Source organism: Zea mays, chromosome 5 (assembly GCF_902167145.1).
Source record: "Zea mays cultivar B73 chromosome 5, Zm-B73-REFERENCE-NAM-5.0, whole genome shotgun sequence".
Lineage (NCBI taxonomy): Eukaryota > Viridiplantae > Streptophyta > Magnoliopsida > Poales > Poaceae > Zea > Zea mays.
Window position 1 is genome coordinate 185,349,412 of NC_050100.1, and position 19,366 is coordinate 185,368,777.

The 19,366-nt window shown below is 45.4% G+C and overlaps 1 protein-coding gene across 1 annotated transcript; it reads right to left on the minus strand.

Annotated features, from left to right (window-relative positions):
* Positions 1–11,630: 11,630 nt before the first annotated feature.
* LOC542112 (uncharacterized) lies at positions 11,631–19,105 on the minus strand. Its single transcript, NM_001111744.2, has 10 exons — positions 18,791–19,105; positions 17,227–18,502; positions 17,005–17,142; positions 16,411–16,478; positions 13,162–13,231; positions 13,009–13,068; positions 12,798–12,910; positions 12,664–12,706; positions 12,316–12,437; positions 11,631–12,236 (listed from the first exon to the last, which is right to left on the minus strand). Exons 2-10 carry the CDS (start codon positions 18,473–18,475, stop codon positions 12,009–12,011), a joined length of 2,091 nt encoding a protein of 696 aa, NP_001105214.3. The 5' UTR covers positions 18,476–18,502; positions 18,791–19,105; the 3' UTR covers positions 11,631–12,008.
* Positions 19,106–19,366: the final 261 nt, after the last annotated feature.

A 19,366-nucleotide genomic window follows, 5' to 3' on the forward strand; every position in this document is an offset into this window, starting at 1 on the left:
GAGATATCAGTAAGGATCAGAGGAAAGACAAATATAGCCAGCAAAGTACAAGATGTGGCCGACAGAAGCGACGTGAGGACTAGACAGAGAACGTCCATCAAACGTCCAATCAAGTCGCAGAAGCAAATAAATTGCATTACCTAGCAAGATATGGATGGATTGCAAACTCGGCTGCTAAAGACAAAATATATGCTGACCTCTGCAGCAAAATATTGATGACATAATGCTGACCTCCAAAGCATAATGCAAATAGCTTCATGCCAATTTTTACAAGCAAAAGGAAGACCTTCGAATGGATTATCCTTAAAAAATCCATTTGAAGGTCGGGGGCTACACCCATTGGGTGCACCGGAGGTGCACCCCATGGATTATCATTCCAAACCGAGATAGTGCCGACTTCTAAGGCGTGGGACAAGATTAAAAAGACCAATCCTCAACCGAGATGCAGGAGCGCAAATGGAGATAATTTCTGGTGAAGACCTTCGAGTAGATTATCTTCTAAAAATCTACTCAAAGGTCGGGGGCTACACCCATTGGGTGCACCTCCGGTGCACCCAATGAAGTTCAGAATCCTACAAATCAAAATGCCGACCTCTAAGGCACAAGCACAAAACTAAAACTCAGTCGAACGAGTGATCGGAGCAAAAGAAGACAGCAGGAAGTCATTTTTTGGACCTTGGATCTTTGGGTTGATTACCTCTAAATCAACCCAAAGATTGGGGGCTTGTGGGGGATGGATATCCCCCGGGTCCACTAAAGAAGTAAAAGACCTCACGAAAGGCTCAAGGGCCCAATAAATCGTAAGGTCATTCCTTCGTGGGCCTGAGGAGAAACAACCAACAAAGCAGAGAAGACGTAAGACCGGATTGATGCAAACCCGGACGGCCCACAACGTCGAGCGAGTAAATCGCAACAGAGACCCGACTTTCCCGCGCTAAAGCCCCCATGCAACAGAGCCATGCGAGGATAAGTCGGCAAGGGTTACGTAGGGATAAATTCAAGAGGTTCACTACCTTTTAGCTACTTGTTGTTATCATATCCACGTGTACTGCCCCACGGTCGAGTATATAAGGCCTAGGGGGCACCCCTTCAGATCGATCGACCCTATTTTTACTTAGCCACCCTCATTAACTCTCTGTGCCTTCAATCCAGAGAGCCCTCTTGTAACCACACTCGTATACTCACCAGGACGTAGGGTGTTACGCATCTCTAAGCGGCCCGAACCTGCAAATCTTGTCCACTGTCCCTCGTGCGATCGGCACGAACCATTTTGCTACAGTCGTTGACACCGTCCTACTCCTAAAAACACCTTGAGGGGCAACCCCGGGTGTGCGGTCGGACCCAAAACACCGACAACTCTGTACCAGCTTCTCCTTGTCATCGTCAACTTTGACGTAGAACCATTCCGATTTCCAGCCTGCCGGCCACTTGCTCCGGTAGCTGATCACAGGAAATTTTGTACTTTTCCGATAGGCAAAATTATAACAACCAAAATTTTCATGTAACCCATCTTTTCTGGCTTTGGTCTGGTAATGTAGCTCATGCACCCGGCAGAAACCTTAGGAAAACGGTTCCACCCCCTGGCTTCGGAGAGCCCAAATATAAATACTAAGCCTAACAATAGCGTTAGGAGTTAGTTGATGAAGATAGATCCCAAACTTCTTTAGCACATCAGCAATCATCCTATTCAAAGGAAATCTCAAACCAGCTTTGAGGAAACTCTTGAAAATTACTATTTCATCTTTCTGTGGCTTCGGGGTAGTCTCTTCTCCACCAAAGCGAATCAACTTTTTTTCATCTTCGCTAAAGTAGCCCGACTTCACCATCTTAGGAAAATCAGCCTTAGAGATGGTTGACTTTCCGAAGTCCATGTGGCTAGGCTTGCTTGGTACTGCGATACTGTGATCACCTTCAGAATCAGTCTCTTCAATATCTGCTTGTTCTGCTTCGGCAGCAGGGGTGTCTTCCGACGACACCAGCCCAGATCGCCTCATTGCTTCCGAGATGGGAACAGTTTCCACAGCTTCGGCTTCGTCTCCTTCGCGCTCAGCTCTAGCAGTAGAACACACTCTGGCCATTTGATTTTGAATTTCTTGAAAATTGCTTGGAAATTAATAACCTTTCTTCCGAAGCTCTTCTTCTGACGAAGCAGACACTAAACTGGAGCTTCGTTTGAATGCGAAAGTCAAGCTTCGGCTATGGTTAAAATTTTTGGCAGCAAAACAGTGCAATAGCAATGAATGCTGTGGTAACTTCACACCTACCCGTCTGTTTATATAGTGCTGCAGGTAAGAAGGTGAATCGTCAGGATTTTTACACCAGGCAAACAGTTGCTCGCACCCGCTGCACGGTGGGCCGCAAAACCAAAATAGTGAACCTGCATGGTGGGACCGCTACGCGCTCAAAAACTGTATCGTTTCTCGACAACGAGCTCAGGGAAGGTGTTTTCGGACCTTCGGCTTCCTGAAGCCTAAGAGACTTTTTTCACGGATCAAGCTCGTTACGAAAAACGATCTAGCACCGCGAAGGGGCTACTGTTGGGACCATGCTTCGTCGCCGAAGGTCTTGCAGAAAGGAAACAGCTTCGGCTGAAGCTGCTTGAACGTAATGCCGAAGACATCATTCATGAAGCTTCGGTATTACAGCATGTCCGAAGATGAGGGATCGAACCGACTTAAAGATAGAATGACTTTTTAGTCCATAAAGGTCTGAGTCAATGTTGTAAACTTTTATGAGGGGCATGGTTGCAATTCCTCACAGGCTGTGCCCTGTGCCTATAAATAGTGAACAGTATTCCCCTACTGTTCACGCATTCCTGTAATTGCAAACGCATCACTCGGGAATTATTGTGTGTCAAGGCAGAGGTATAAATGTATCTAAACTTTATATTCAAACATCTTAAATTCATATAATAAGATATATGAAGGATGTCATTTATTTCCAATATATTTATCTTCAATGTTTCACGTTTTACATTACTTTGTATTATCTTTATAAGTTTAATTACGAAGGTGAAACCTTCGTAACATTATGATCATGACCTTCATCCGAAGTTCATTAAATCCTTGTGGAGATAATGTTTCGGCGGACGAAGGGCATTGATATTTAACATTTTATGTTGCCTTGTTCTTAATTCATAGCATTTGAGAACAAGACCCCAACAGTTACTTAGACTTATAAGAAGGCCGAGCCCACCGGCACTTAACACCATCATCACCAGCACAAAACTATAACCTGAAAACAACAGGGAATAAAACCCTGAGTACGGAATTACTCAGCAAGACTTACCCGACTAAAGAAAAGACTCTCAAGGGTATGCTGGCTAGAGGGATTCAAGGTATGGCTTATCAAGAATCAAAGACTGTGCAGAAATGCTTACTAAAAGTGGATCCTTAAAAATCCATTTTTACTTGTCAGGTTAAGTAAAATTACCTGCATCTAGAGTTCTTTCTACCCTAGTTCAAGCACTTTGCCTATACCAGCTGTCTTTTCATCATCCCTTTAGTTCACTGGATTGCTACGTGTAGGTCAGTGAACAAGTCTTCATGTCCGAGAAGTAACGGCGATCCGAATCGATTAATACCCAGCTGGGGATCTCCGATCACACAACATATGTAGCACTTAACCCTTGCATATGTTAACTCGCCACCGGGGTTCTTAAGACCAGATCAGGTTCACGCCAACCGAGAGCACAGATACACCACCGTCCAGCCTCTTGCCACGGAGGGTACACGCTACTCTCGCCATCTCTCCACTCCCATTGTGTGTTATCTTATTCTGGTATTAGTCTGCCCGAGGCAAAGCTTACCCATGATGAGGCATGTGACCAGTTAAAAGGTCCTCAATCATCAAGCCTACATCGAGAAGGTCCTTAATCGACTCAGACGAAGACACTACACTGAGACTCTCTTCTCGTGCAAGTCACCCGCCCGGTCTCAGCTCTATTATTTTCAACCCAAATTTTGGTACCTGGCAGAGGTACATCTTTTCCGATGTTGAACCCATCAAGGCCTTTGGCAGATCCATCATCAAGTTTTATTTTTGAAAACATTCCCACCCACTGAAGCATCACCTTTGTTTTAAAACAAAACATTTTTGTATGTTAAAGCAAGGCTAAGCATCATAAAATTCTTTTCAAAACGGATATCAAGGAAGGGAAATCAATTTTCAAGGAAGGAAATGCATCAACGGTTTAGCACACGACTCCTATCACCTAATGCATCAAACAAGGTGATAAAGATTTTAAAACATCAAGAAGGTGGCGAATGCACCGGGGCTTGCCTGAATAACACTATGTTAGTGTTTGTTAGAAGACGTCCACTTGACGAGTATCCCTCGACCGAGCACTTGATTGATTTAACCATCTTCAAGTTGGTCCATCAGCTTCATCTTGCGGATTAGCCCGTGCTTGGGGTCGACTTGGTTCGTCTTCCGCAACGCGCGATTAATTAACGTACCTGAATGAAATGCATTATGCATATAAATGCATATAAGGAACAATAACACCAGACATTACGATGCTACGCAAAAGAGAAATAACCTACTTAATGATGAGACATTGCGAACACTAATTATCGATATATTGTTACTTACGACAATCATGCTCTTACAACCTAGCTAAACAGTCGAGGTAGCAATCAACATTCATTCAAATCATGAAATCGACAAACACACATAGAATATCATACCTAGTTTAGAGAGCACACTAAATGACTTATAATTTTAACTTCAAAATTCTTGGACACCTAACACTTATAAAATTTGATAGAAGAACTTTTATTAACTTTCTAAACTAATTTACCGGTTAACCTGTGTATTATATATATTAATAAAACTTCCCATTTTTAACACATATAGGTTCGCAAACACTGAGACCTATTGATACCTCTTTTATCCTACGACATCGACCAATTTACCAAAGCGACTCAGGCAATCTAATAAATATTATACCTAGTCAAACCATCCACCAATCCACTAACACGAATAACAAATTTACTTACCCTGACTAATTCGACGCGATAGTCGCAAGCACGACGACAGTTTCCAGTTGACGTCATTGATCACACACGCCTGGCGAGCGAGGCATACAGTTTTCATTCTTGACCAAATATCCATGGGATTCCTTTTGTTGAGCTGGTGACGCGTGGCCAACACGAAAGTGTCTTCACAGCTTGGGACTTGGCGTAGACGAGGATGACGATCGACGACCTCGACGTGCCAGCGCGACGATTTTCATACGACGAAAAAGACGGAGTAGCCACTCCCGAATTAGGCTTTTTGGTAGAGCGTTTGACGAGTCGCACGAGCCTTGCTGTTCCACCATTGGATCTGACTGAAGACTGATCTACCTCTCATCTCCTTGCCACCCGACGTCACGACGAATTCTTAACGCTGGATCGTACCCGATTCTGCAACCCACGTGTCGGCTTGTGCGTGTGCTGTCCACAGGCTTGGGACTTCCGTCGAGCACACGATACACGAAGCGCGGCATCGATAATGAGCGGATTTTGTGACATCGCGCAGGGGAACTCCGAGCTGTGGCCAGCGCGCAGAAAGCAAAGCGCGCGCATGGATTTGGGCGCAGGAGGAACAGAGGCCGAACTCGGCGAGCTGCGCACAGGCATGCGTCGACCACGACAAGGGAGCAGAGAAAATTGCGCGGACGGCCAGAACAGAGACGGCGAGCACGCGCGCACAAAAAGCAGAGCGCGCAGAGGAGAGATTGAGCTGGAGCAGGAGTATCCCCGGCGAGCAGGGAACCGGCCATGGAGCTCGGAGAGTTGTGCGCAGAGGCGAACAGAGAGATGGGCGCGCGCGGCGAGCAGAAATCAGGGAACAGGGCACGGTGGCCATGACAAGTAGGGAGGTGTGCAGTCGAGTTAGAGGCCAGCGCGCGCAGGGAATTTGGTGCGGCCATGGAACCTGAGCAGGGCACGGCGCAGGAGTTCGACGGAACGCTGTGCGCGTCCAGGGAGAGAACAGAGGAAGCAGGGCGCCAGGGAGCTGCACGGGCCTGACCAAATTCGAGTAGGGAAGGAGAGAATCCGGGCGCGCAGGGGAGTTCTGCTGGGCACGCAACGAGAATTTTGGGATTATGAAACACCGCAGATGCGGCTTCGACGAAACGGAGGCGTTGGCGAGGGTTTCGATCATATGGAAAACCAGGGGAGATACTACACTCTAAAATGGACATGAATCCTCCATTACCAGGTAAGGATGTTGTTTATTACACTGAAATAGACGCTGTCTCACATCCGTTACCCGCACTTGACGCACCCAGCCAGAGAATTGCGCCGTTCTTTCCTTTGCTCTATCTACCTTCTCTTCCACAACCGAACCCTGGCAGCCGCTACCCAACCCTAGCCGCCGCATCCATGGATCCCACTGCTCCTGTCGCCGCATCCATGGATCCCACTGCTCCTGTCGTCGCCGTGGCAGCAGCTGTTGATGCTGCTCGTGCTGCGGCAGTTGCAGCAGCTGAGGCTAGATGTGCTGCGTTGGTGGCGGAGAAGGAGGCACGAGCTGCGGTGGAATCTGCCAGTAATGCCGCCGATAAGGTTCAACTTGCCGTCCAAGCTGTGAAGCATCGAAGCTTTGTCCCCAAGGTTTACTGATTTTGTTTCTCTCATCCTTTGCATCATTTGGAATAGGTTTTAGGGTTCTTGTTCATTCAAATTAGGGTTTAGTTCTTCAAAAAAATGGTAACTTAGTTGTCCACCTGAGCAACAACTAGTTTTATTTGTACAGGATAATGTTGATTTGAAGTATCACGTTAGCGTCAAGAACTCACTGCGATATGCCATTCAAGAGATGAGGAGGCAATCTTCACTGTTACATAACATGAATAGGATGTGTTCTAATATCCCAGAAGTTGAAGGGGGTAAGGTTGGGAAGCTTGCTGGCCATTTGAAGGAGGTTTGCAAGAACCTCGAGAAGACTTGTATTATCTGTGAAGAAGATCTGGAGAATAAATCTCCTGGTTGGGACCTTGATCATCCCCCTTCAGATTTTGAAGACCCTGACCTTTGTGATGGTGAGGACCAAGTGGTGCTTCAACTTTTTCTGGTGATGTGGCAGTCCGTAACTCTTTTGGTATCCAATTCTTCGTCGTATTCTTCCGCGGCTTCCTCTTCCTACAGAAATCGATATAAATATAATATAATATAATACAGTGAATATTTTAATTTATAAACTGATCCACACACCTTTTTTTGGTTCCATTTAATGGGCACTTGTAACTAGATTTTCGATGACCCAACTGCCCACAATTTGGGCAAGTATACTGTCTTTTTAGCTTTGTTGTGCCTTTGTCATTAGATATGACCTTAGCTTTTTTCCCACTTCCTCCTTCAAGACAGCTTTTGATTCTATTTTTCCGTTGTCGCCCCACTCCTCTTTTAGACAAAGGTGCACAAACTTGAGATGCAAAATCAACAGTTGGCCAAAACGAACGATCCTCAATTGGTGGCACCGTTCTCAAGTAAGCTTTCTTAAATTTGTCAACAGAATAGTAGTCATCAACAAAGTTCTCCATACCAACATTCCTTAGATCCTGGGCAATAATGAGTGCTAACCCATGTTGGCAAGGTTTCCCTGTATGCTGCCATTCCTCACACGAACATTGTCTCAACTCTCCCTTAACTACATGTTTGGACATACAATTTGTGTTGTCCCTAACTTCAGCCATGTAGTTGTCGCTTTTCACAATTGTCAAGTGGCCTAATCCTCGTGTCTGAGCATTCAATGTTGACATAACAGATGGCAATATCACCCCGTGAAGCCTTTCACTTATCCTTCTTCTTCTATGAAACAACTCCATGGTCATCTCTCTGATTTTGTCAGCTAAGTCACAAACAGGCAGGTCTTTGTGGTCCTTTATCCAGTTGTTGAAGACCTCTGTCATGTTGTTTGTTATGTAGTCACACTTAATCGATGTGTCGAAACCACTCCTATACCAAATAAATTTGTGATGTTGGTCTAAGTACTCAGCAATCTTAGGCACACTTCTAACTTGGTTTACATGGTGCTCAAAAACTTCTTTCCTATATGCCCTCGCAGCTGGATACATGTGCTCAGAACCTGCGTGGATTTTGACATAGTTGGCCATTAGATGTCTGAAGCACTCTCGCTTCTCAGCATTAGGGAAACACTCTGCAACTGCATGCATTAAACCTTTTTGAGCGTCTGAACATATAGCGAGTACTGGGAGATCTCCAACGGCCTTCTTCAACTGTGTCATGAACCAGGACCAGCTCTCGACAGTCTCAGACTGGAAAAATCCAAAAGCTAAAGGAAACATCCAATTGTGCCCATCAACACTTGTTGCTGAAGCTAGCTGCCCGTTCCATCTCCCGTTTAGTGCAGTCGAGTCCACACTTAGGTAAGGTCTACAACCGTCCCGAAAACCTGAGATGCATGGTCCAAGGGCACAAAAAACGGTTGAAATAGCACTTACCATCCTGTACAACCACATCAATCTCGATAACGCTGTCGGGCGCCTTAGCAAGTACTGCCTCCTTCCAAGAAAATAGTAGCTTGAAGCTCTCCTCCCAACTACCAAACAATTCTTTCAATGCCTTCTCCTTCCCCTTCCAAACAGTGTCGTAACCAATGGTGACATTATGAATTCCTTGAAGTGTATCTTGCAACTCCTTAGCACCCATTTGGGGTTTCTTCATAAGCAGTGGAATAGCGTGAAATGCTACCCATCCACTACTTGGTGTTGTCGTCTTCCTCTTGCCGCTAGATGTGCAAGTATGCACATCATGCAAGACAGCAACCTGAAAATTGTCGTTTCACGATTTATTATACAACAAACTATTGAGAAATAATTGCTAACAAATCAAGGAAAATTACTTACCACGATGGTCGGTAATCCTTTCTTTTCCTCCCTTGCATAGATCCTCCAAGGGCAATCACCGCCTTTGCAATAGCCAACATATCGAGTAGTCGAAGTCACATCGATTCCAAGCTCAAACTCATGCTTTATGGCATATTGTCTCATAGCAATTCTAAATTCCTTCATGTTAGGATACAAACTGCCTGGCTGCATTGAGGGATTAATTCTATCATACTTCACTCTCTTCTCGTCAGGTACGTAGTCCTCACATGGTTGGTCTGTATTTTGATCTCCTGAATCAATGTGGTCCGATTCATCAGAATTAGTTGTACCACCTTCGTAAGGCTTCATCTCTTCTGTTTCCCTCTGCCTCGTCCTCTTCAATAAGACCAAGTTGCGAATACATTTGCGTCTCACTAGGAACATCATGTCTACCTTCCTCCTCCCACAAACCACCGAGAACCATAGAAGCCTAATCAAACACAGATTCATCTCCAACTGGTACATGCTTCAATGTTCAGATTCTATTATATTTGCTACGACAAATGCTAGTACAAGCAAGAACAAATAGACATACCTGGGGGGGGGGGGGGACTCCTGGTTGAGCTCCGCGTCGGTGTCTGCGGCTAATGCATCCATGGCAAAGGTGAAGACGGTACTAGGACGTGGCGACAACGACGGACTAGGGTTGTGGTCGCAGCACCGCCGCCACCTGCGCGCGGGGCCGCGAGCAGCAAGGGAGAAGACGCGGAGATTGGAGAGAAGGAGGTGCAGCGCCGCCGCCACCTGCTTTGGCGCGGGACCACGGGCAGCAGATCTACGGGCAGCAGGGGAGGAGACTAGCAGGGGGGAAATGGAGATTGAAGAAAATGGAGATGGAAGGAAGAGGCTTGACGGGAGAGAGAAGAACCTTGCAGAGAGGAGAGTGCGACGGAAGAACGGCTCTGGACGGCAGTAGAAAACGACGTGCGGTTGACAGCGACGGAAGATCATTATTCGTTCTCCTCAGCGGCTAATAACGATGGTGAGTCTAAATCAGCGTCTTCGCGTTCTCTAGTTTTCCATATGATCGAAACCCTCGCCAACGCCTCCGTTTCGTCGAAGCCGCATCTGCGGTGTTTCATAATCCCAAAATTCTCGCACGCAACAGAGAACGGAGGGAGATGGAGAGAGAGCCGCGGGAGCTGAGGGAGAAAGAAGCTGGGCGCGGCGCTGGGAGATCCGGTGAGCCGAGAGGGAGGCTGCGCGCCGTGGGAGCTGGAGCAGCGCGCGACACAGAGAACCGGAGGGCGCGCAGGCTGGGAGCTCGGCCGCCATGGGCAAGTGCAGGGAAGAACGCGACGCGCCAGGGAAGAGCAGAGGTCGGGGGCGAGCTCGGCACGGCGCGTGCGCAAGAAGAAGCTCTAGGGAGCGAGCAGGGCGCGGCCAAGGGAGAAACGCCGGCTGTGCCCAGGGCAAACTCGGCCCGACGGCCATGGACGAGGTGGGCGAGCAGCAAGGCGCCGAGCAGAGGGGCCAGAGCGCGGAGGGAGAGAGAGAGACAGGGCGCCGAGCAGAACCGAGCGCCATGGGTGCAGGAAGATGTGACGGCGCACAGGAAAGGAGAACCGAGGAGCAGAGGCTGGGGCACGCCATGGAAGATGGGAGGAGGCCGGCTGCGCGCAGCTGGATTTGTATCCAGGGCCGGCCGAGTGAGAAGATAAGCGCGCGACGCGATTTTTATCCAAGCGGCGGCTGAAATATCAAAGCGCATGAGAGGAAAAATCTGGAGGAGAGGACGGCGGGGATAAGGAATTAAGGAGGAAGAAGATGGTTTGTTTTTTTTTTTAATTTCAAATCGCAGATATTTTTGGGATTCCGATTTTTAGCGTTGTACACTGGGTCGACACCCTATTCAACTACGCATCTCATTCTCCAAATCTCGAAACGGAAATCCGAGGACTAACGATTTGATTTGGCGAATTCTCTGAACTTGGACAAAATCGTACTGTTAATTCACTTTTGAGATTTAAATCGAGGCAAGAAACAAATGGACCGAACCAATATAGTTTTGGCTTTGAGGATTTGCTCTGCGTAAATTAAATGAAGTTAGCCGAAACCATATCTGCTAAAGCACACATGATTTCGTCGCTAAAACAGCGTGCTGAAGTATAAATGGAATCATAACCTCGCGCACGATTTTTCTCGGATAATACGCGATTCGGATTATTTTGCTTCGAATATTTTTATTGGCGAATTCAAATTAATTTGCTCGGGATAAAAATTATTGCAGTAGGTCGGGCTTAATTATTGCAGTGGGTCAAGTTTCCGAATTCGTATTCGCGCGAGCGATGAATTTTAAATAATCACCGAACGCACCAATTGTCGGAACAACTAAATTCCGAACATCACGAAAATTTAGAAAAAACCCCAGATAGATAAAAATAAAATGATGTCGCACTCGCGACAGACGAAATAGATGCGATATTAAAACCACGATAGATAAAAACGATTAGACCCTAATGTCTGTCTTATTCACTGATATCACGTGCTTAAATCCGTACTCGTTGTCGAGCAGAATATAAACACAACGGATGTTACACTGATTGCGCAAGAAATTGTAGCTACAGACAAGACTGGACGTTCATCTACAAAAAAACGATTTTTCTTGTAAACTTTTCGATCATGCTCAACAAAAAGGTAGCACTTCCGTCACTACATCAAAATTCGGATTTACAGCAGGAAGCAACTAGCCCAAATTCTACAATCTAAAACAGATGAGACAACAAAAGGAGAGAAGAAGCTATAAGCCGCTGAACAAACCCGCTTGAAATTGAGGTTGCGGCAAACAATGAGCCATTTGAACTCCACTACTTCGGTGGCGTCATTCAAGCCGTTTTGGCAGTGGCTGAAAAAACCGTCCTCTAGGCACCATAAATACGTTCGTTTTTACTCCACCTCCTGTGCGCCTCCTGGAAGCAAATGACTATGCAAGATGATCTTCATCCTTCCCATGCATATTTTTAACAAAATGGACGGCTCTCACCACCCCAGTTTAGAACCATTGCCACACATGATGGCCCGCAACAGGTGATCACTTTGGATCAATAGGTTGGCACCAGCCCCTAGCCCGTGACAGGGCATGGAAAAACACAGCACCATCAGCTGATTTCTCCTTTCTCTTCTTTCTTTAATGCAGGGAACACTGCTCGTCGTCTTCCTCATCGTCTACCTTTATGAACAGTCCAAGTTGCTCCAAAGGATTGACAGCTCCTGGATGATAGCCGGCCATGCCATCATGAGAGCGTTCTGGACTAGTCTCATCAACAGAGCTTACAATATGTTCTGTTGTGGCTGTTCCAAGCAATTCCAAATCCTTGAGATGGAGGTTATCATTAATTTCTACAGTTCTCTCCATCTGCATAAAGGATTTATTTTCTTATAGGAACAATAAGAATGAGAAATTGCAACTGCTGGTGGGTAAGGTCAACACTTGCCTCCTGTAGGGCCTGACGAGCCTTCTCCCTCTCAAAATTCCGTTTACGCTTCTTTTCAGCTTCAGCTTCGGCTCTACAAGCCTCCATGGCTGCAGTACCTTCAGCCAACAAGCGCTCTTTCTCTGCATCCACAATAAGGAGAAAAACACCCTAGTAAGATATATATAGATAGAAAGAGAAACTAAAAGGGCAGGCCTGGTGCAATGCAATGGTGAGAGCTGTTTCACTGAGTCACGGGTTAGAAAAACCCTTCCTCAAACCCCACTCATGTGAGAGCCTCTGGCACTGGGTCTGCCCTTTTAGTGCAAACAACTAGCAGCAAACGAGACTGGTGGCCACAGTTTTTACCTTCCTTCTGTAGCTTTTCCAGCTCCTCCTGTTTGTCTCCACCCTGAACTCAGAAATTGTTGAAGACCAGGAATGAGGCACATTATGAATCAATAAAGAATAAAGAACGATAATAAGTTAACAAAGTCCTGTACCTGACTAAGAATGCCACGAGCTTTGACAATCACATCAGCATAACGGCTCCTCAAAAGGGCTGCTCGCAATAGCCTGTCTGGTGAGACTTGTGTATCGGGTTCTGAGTTTTCCCCTAAATGTTTCATTGGGAAAGGATCAGATGATCCGACCAGCTTACTGCAGAGACCGATCAACGGCCTCATACATACCAGCCTACAAATTCATGCTTACCCCCTGGTGCAGGCTTTGACTCACTGTCCTCCCCATGAAGCCCCACAATAGCAGCAGGACCTGTGGTTTAACAATAGGTTAGCCAACGATTAAAGATTATTCAAATATAGTTTGTAGTGTTATAACTAAATAATGATCGGAAGTAAGCCATACGGTTGGCATCAGCTGGACTAATAACATCACTCTTTTCTTGCTCCACCAGCTGATCAGGTTTCTTAGTCCCCTAAAATTTTGGAAAACAATTATTCAGTACAGATCAGTCAACTACATTGGAAGCAGATCAACATCCTTGGCACAAGAAAATTACACCAGAATATAAAGATAGAAGGTAACAAGAATGCCGAACAACACAAACATTGGATTGCCAAGACAAATTTAGTATAGTTCTGTATAACAATGGCTGAATTAAGGCAGAAGTTAACTTATTCTGTTATACACAACATAAGAATTATGTTATTTGCTGAAGATCATGAATCTGTCAGGGTCTCAGGGATGGAGCAACAAGAAACAGGATAGTCACTCTCCCAAGCACCAGTGCTTAACAAAGGAGTTAGCAGACATTAGAATAATTATAATTAGAAAGATGATGACCCATTTTCAGTATGGAAACGTTTGCAAATACCTGTGCCTAGCCATGTTTTGAAGTCGTCCGACTAATCACGATTAGTCGCAATTAGTCGGCCTTATCGCCATTGCAAGCTCAGTTAGGGTGCACGACGCGACTAGGGCAACTAGAACTCTGATCGTAACACTAACCACAATTAAACGGTGATTAATCGTCCAAATAGGAGTTCAACCGACTAATTGTTGTTGATAAAAATTCTGAGGGGTTGTTGATAAACTAGTTGGTGAAACTGAGCATCTAAGGGCTTGTTTGGGACAAAGGGTAATGGAGGGGATTGAGGGGGCTATAATCCCTCACTATTCAAAATTAAGTAGTAGGGGATTCTAGCCCCCTCAATCCACTCCATTACCTTTGATCCCAAACAAGCCCTAAGGGGTAGAAATCTCCCTAGAGCTGCTGTTGGGCCTGTTAACCAAACATAGACTAGAACAAGGATGCGTGTTGTTCCTCTTCATCCACAATCTGGTAAATCTGATTCTAATGAATCTTTGAACTAGCTCATAATATCCTTGATTAGCACAGCAATCTCCTAGTGTCCTGCCTTAATTGCTTTTGAACCTATCATAATATATGTGTGTGTGTGTATATGTATGTGTGTGTATGTATATGTATACACGGTAGTGCTATTTGGCACCCTAGGTCCCTAGGTGTTAAATGCCTATTTGGCACCAAGTCTCTCGGTGGCGCTCCCCAGGCGCCTCGCCCTGCGCTGAGGCCTCCTGCCAACGTGGCACGCACTCCGCACCCTCCCACGATCCCGTGGCGAGCTGTCATGTGCCAAGCGCCCAGGCCTAGGGCGGCCAGGACACCATCATCCAAAAGGTATATTTATGCCAGCCTAGGTTACTCTCCTGCTTCTAGGCTTCGATTCTTGTTTCGATCTGACATAGAATGGTGCTTGGCTGCTGATCTAAATTACTAGATAATGGAGTTGTGAATAAGCGGTTAAGTGGCCGCAAGAGAACTTCCAGCCATTTCATTACAAAGATAAAAGTGATGTATTAAGTGCGGGTACTTTCTTTATTGTTGTTATTTCTCTTTTTAAAAAAACTGTAGCAAAGGTAAGTAGGCTAATTGGCCCACTAAAAATAATGTCTGTTTTTTAGAATGACTGGCCCACTAAAATGATTTATATCTCAGTAATTTTTAGGAATAACTGAGAATAAAAGATGGAATGACTGAGTATTTATAGAATGAGTGAATGACTGAGTTTGTTCACTTCCTTTTCTGCAATACCAGTTTTTTAGAATGATTGACTGATTAAATGCCTCCTATCTCAGTATTTTTCATGGATGTCTGAGGCTAAAAGGATGAAATTACTGGGTATTCATAGAGTGACTTAGTTTATTCACTTTCTATCTCGTAACGTCTGTATTTGTAAAATAACTGACTCATATCTCAGTTATTCTCCTGCGCGTTCGAGAAAAAAAATATCTCAGTTATTCTCATGAATGGCTAAGGAAAGATAGAATAACTAAGTATTTATAGAATGTCTGATTATGTTCACTTCCTTTCATGTAATGCCTGTTTTTTGTAGAATGCCTGCTCACTAAAACACTGCTATCTCAGTATTCTTATGAATGACTGAGGCTAAAAGATGGAATGACTGAACCCTGATAAAACTCTAGATAAATATGTCAAGTGGGATCTAGTTTTGAAACTTTTATGGCGACGAACAAAATGGTGAAATCGGTTTTCAATTTTGATAGTCGGTTTGGTAGATATTGATTTTTTTTTAAATGGACCATCAAACTTGCATGTGTCCAAGTCATTTTTTTAAGTGGCGGGAGAGTTTGTTTAGCTATGCCTGAGAGGGGTGCTGCATGACAGTGAGCGCGGGGGACACGGCGGTAACTAGAATGGTGCCAAATAGCATGTATGTGTGTGTCTATATACATACATACGTATGTAGGTATACATACGTATACATGTATGTATATACACGTATATGTATGTATATACACGTATATGTATGTATATATACGTATATGTGTGTGTGTATATAAGGCACGCACGCACACATGGTCCTGGTATAGGTGGACAACTAAAAGTTAACTAGGCTCGACTAATCGACCAAGTCAATGACTAATCGCGATTAGTCACCTTGTCGCTGCTCAGACGACTTGAATCGACTCGTCGACTTTAAAATTGGTGCCTACTAATAATAGAACGAAAGGGCTATCAAATGATCTTTATTTAATGTTAGAGCATGTTTGTTTCCCTAGTGCTAAAGTTTAGCACCTGCTAAAATTTAGAACATGCTAAACTTTTGCTAAATTTTAGTACTTGAGGGCTGTTTGGATAAAGTGCTAAACTTTAGCATTTGCGGTCCACAAGGAGCACGCGGCCAATGGTGAGGGAGAGAGAAAAAGGTATTCAATGCAAAATGGGGTTTAAGCCACTTTTAGCACAGTTTAGCACCTTTGTAGGAGCTAAAGTGCTAATTGTTGCTAAAATTTAGTGCAACACTTTTAACCACCCGGTTTATTTTAGTAGCTAAACTTTAGCAAAAAGTGCAGTGCTTAAGTTTAGCAAGGGAAAATCTAAGTGTAACTCGATGGAGTAATCTAAGGAGAAATCTAGGTGTAACTAGATTCCAAGGCAAATCTACTCAATCATCGGATCATTTTTAGACATCTGGACTGAACACACACAAAATAAGTGTAACTAGATGGAGTAATATTTCAACTACAAAGTACTTGACAGCAAATAGCCCATAATCCAATCACTATTAAGATTTTATTTCTGAAGCACCCAATACCAAATCACTGTAGTACCTTCGCAAGCTTTCCAGGGCTGCCAACTTTTTCTGATTCGCTTTCAGAGTCACTGCCTGAATCAGAATCTGCATTACCGACAACATTGTAAATATCTTGGACTTTCAAGTTTCAACATCTCAAAACAGGAAAAGTTTCAGGAGAATTATATATGCTATTAAGGTTCTGTATTAGTTTGCAGGAGCTTATACTATTACTAAAGGGTTTAGTCTGATAGAAATTATAGTAGGATGGGGCCATGGGGGTTATGCAGCATGATGTCCTGCATCAACTTCATTGAAATTTAACAGCCCAATTCAAAAAACTTCAAGATCCTGCTAAACAATTGCTAAAAGGGAAAACATGGTATTCATGGCATTTATAGAGTACCATTGCTCTACTTTTAGTTCCTTGCCAAATTTGTATGTCACTGCCCAGAGTCCAACTAATACAGGAATATGATACCAAGAACCCCCAAAAAACACATGAAGAGATAATATCCATGTTCTCAAAGAATTTACAATACAAAACTGGGAAGAAAAGCATCACTTTCTTTACACAAGAATTGTCTATAATGATATAAAGAGATGCAGATAAACACCATGAGACACAGACCGCTAGAAGATGATTCAGAGTCGCTGCTGGAACTACTTGGACTACCACACTTGCTATTCCTGATTTGTGCATCTTTGTCTAGCATGATAGGTGAGGCATTGCCACAGATGTCCACATCCTCTTCGATAGGTTCGCCGCCTGCGATCAAACAAAAAATTGAATACTGCAAAGAAGGCGTGTAATTTAAATCCATTGAAAATTTCAAGCTATATGAAAATAAACCTTTGCAAGGATTTGTAGAAGAGTGGCTAAGGCCAGATACATTCACAGCTTCATTCTCGGAGGGCTCAGATTTCACCTGCTGGCTCTGCTCTTTCTCTTGCAAATACTTGTCAACATGTTTCTTCAGCTCAAATAACAAGTCATCACTGACAGCATGGATGTCAATCTCTATCTCTCCATCCCCAGACAAATCTGCATTGCTGTCGATGCATTGTTGTAGCAGTTCAAATATGTGAGGAGGTAACTCATCAGATATGGATGCCAAGCAGTTCCCAAAGGCTTCCCTCTCTTCAGCTGTCATCTTCGGTGTTTCTGGCTCTGTCTGTCGTGCACACTCCATTGACACATCACTGCGGTCCACAGGAGGTGTCTTCCTCCTCTTCGAGTCAGCCCTGTCAACCTCAACATGTTTCTCAGTGGCAGCAGAAGCCAATTTCTTCTCAATTGGCCTCCATCGACTCTCAAACATCTTGTTCAGCTGGATGGCCATGTCGTGCACAGCATGCCCCCGCGGATTATAAGCCATAGCGTTGTTAAAGGTCAGCCGGACATCAGCAGCAAAATCTGATGGACTTGTGTATGAACCAGATTCAAGCTTTTTCTTGACAGTACCAAGATCCATTGGGGTCTTCACAATGTCAAAATAATCAGGAATTTGCAGCTTCACAATATCAACTGGAACATTGAATATATGACTATACTTTTGAGTCATAAGCTTCTTCAAAATAGCTTCACACTGCTTAAACGCTGCAGCTTCAGATAACACAGTGGAAGTCTCCGGCCGCGGTTTTGTAGGCAAGAATCGTCCCTTTGCACCACGTATAACATTGGTCCCACCACGCTGAGACTTCTGTGGCTTCTTAGCTCGAGGTGCAGCTGAGGATGACAAAGCAGGTGCCCGATTGAGAGGAACAGGGGCTGCAAACTCTGGCTTCTTGAGGAGATCCCGCACCGAATCAAGCTCTGCCCGGAATCTCTTTCGAAGGTACCGCCGTTCAGATGACGACATCTTAGAGGGCACCAAGATCTCCCGCTTCACATCAAAGCCAACGCTGTTCAGGCTGATGCACTTGCGCTTTGGCACAGATGAGTCCTCAGAATCAACACGAAGAGGACTACCAGCTGCAACTCCCGACTCGCCAACAGTCTCTGCATAACCACGGGAAGAGGCTGCCCTGAAGACCATTTCCTCGTATCCCCGTTTCATTGGCCTCTGCTGCCCAAACTCCATTAAAACCGTCGGTGTCATGTGCCCAGGCGCCAGCGGGTCACAGATCTGTTCAGCATTTACAACCATTTTCAGTGGCACACACCAAATTCAAGCTACAGAAGCAACAGAAATAAAGCACAAAAGGCAAAAAAATAACAATATCCTCTCCAAAACCCTAATCCTAAACGGGAATCTTAACACCAATACGAACCACCAACCGCGCACGAATCCAACAGCGCAGCCCTCAAATCCTCCAATTCGCGCCCGAATCAGACACCTCACCGCGTCAATCGAAGAAACCCCCGAAATCCAAAGGTAGTCCAAATTCGAAAGAAGAGGATGCGAGCTCGGAACCTGGTAACGCTGGATCTGAAGCAGCTGCAACCCCAAGGTCGGGATCCGGGAGCGAGACGCCGGCGTCCACGCTCAGGCGCGCAAGGGAGCTGGATCTCCACGGCAGCGGAGCGGATCTGGGAGCGCGGTGGCCGCCCGGTCGGGCCTCGCCTTATCCTCTTTTTTATTTTTCGCCTCCCAGTTGGAGTCGAGTCGTCTCCTCGCTGCACAGCCTTGCTATTTTTTTTTCCTCCTTTTTTTTCCTTCGCCAAGCCACTGAACCCGCTACTGCTTTGATCGCGAGAGGTGAGACCCGAACCAGAAGCGATGCGAACGTGACGCGCGGGGTGGCGAGCGCCTTCGGGGTGCGTATTTATAAGCCTGCGGTGGGCGAGGAGGCGGTGCAATTTGGATCCGGGCCGTCGGCTGGCGGGGATCGGACGTACCAGGCACCAGATCGGCGAGTGGGTCCGACCGTGAACGGGTGGGGCACGACGTGACGTGGAGGCGGGGGGCGCTTTGACTTTTTCTAGATGGATTTCGGGGGGACGTGGGTTGTTCGCTAATGTATCAATGACTGGTGGGTCATAAAAGTAA

Coding starts and splice junctions, on each gene's coding strand:
- LOC542112 (NM_001111744.2), bottom strand. CDS start 18,475: ATGACACCGACGGTTTTAATGGAGTTTGGGCAGCAGAGGCCAATGAAA. Junction 12,707..12,797: donor CTCGTGGCATTCTTAGTCAG/GTACAGGACTTT, acceptor TTCTGAGTTCAG/GGTGGAGACAAACAGGAGGA. Junction 12,237..12,315: donor CTCGTCAGGCCCTACAGGAG/GCAAGTGTTGAC, acceptor TCCTTTATGCAG/ATGGAGAGAACTGTAGAAAT.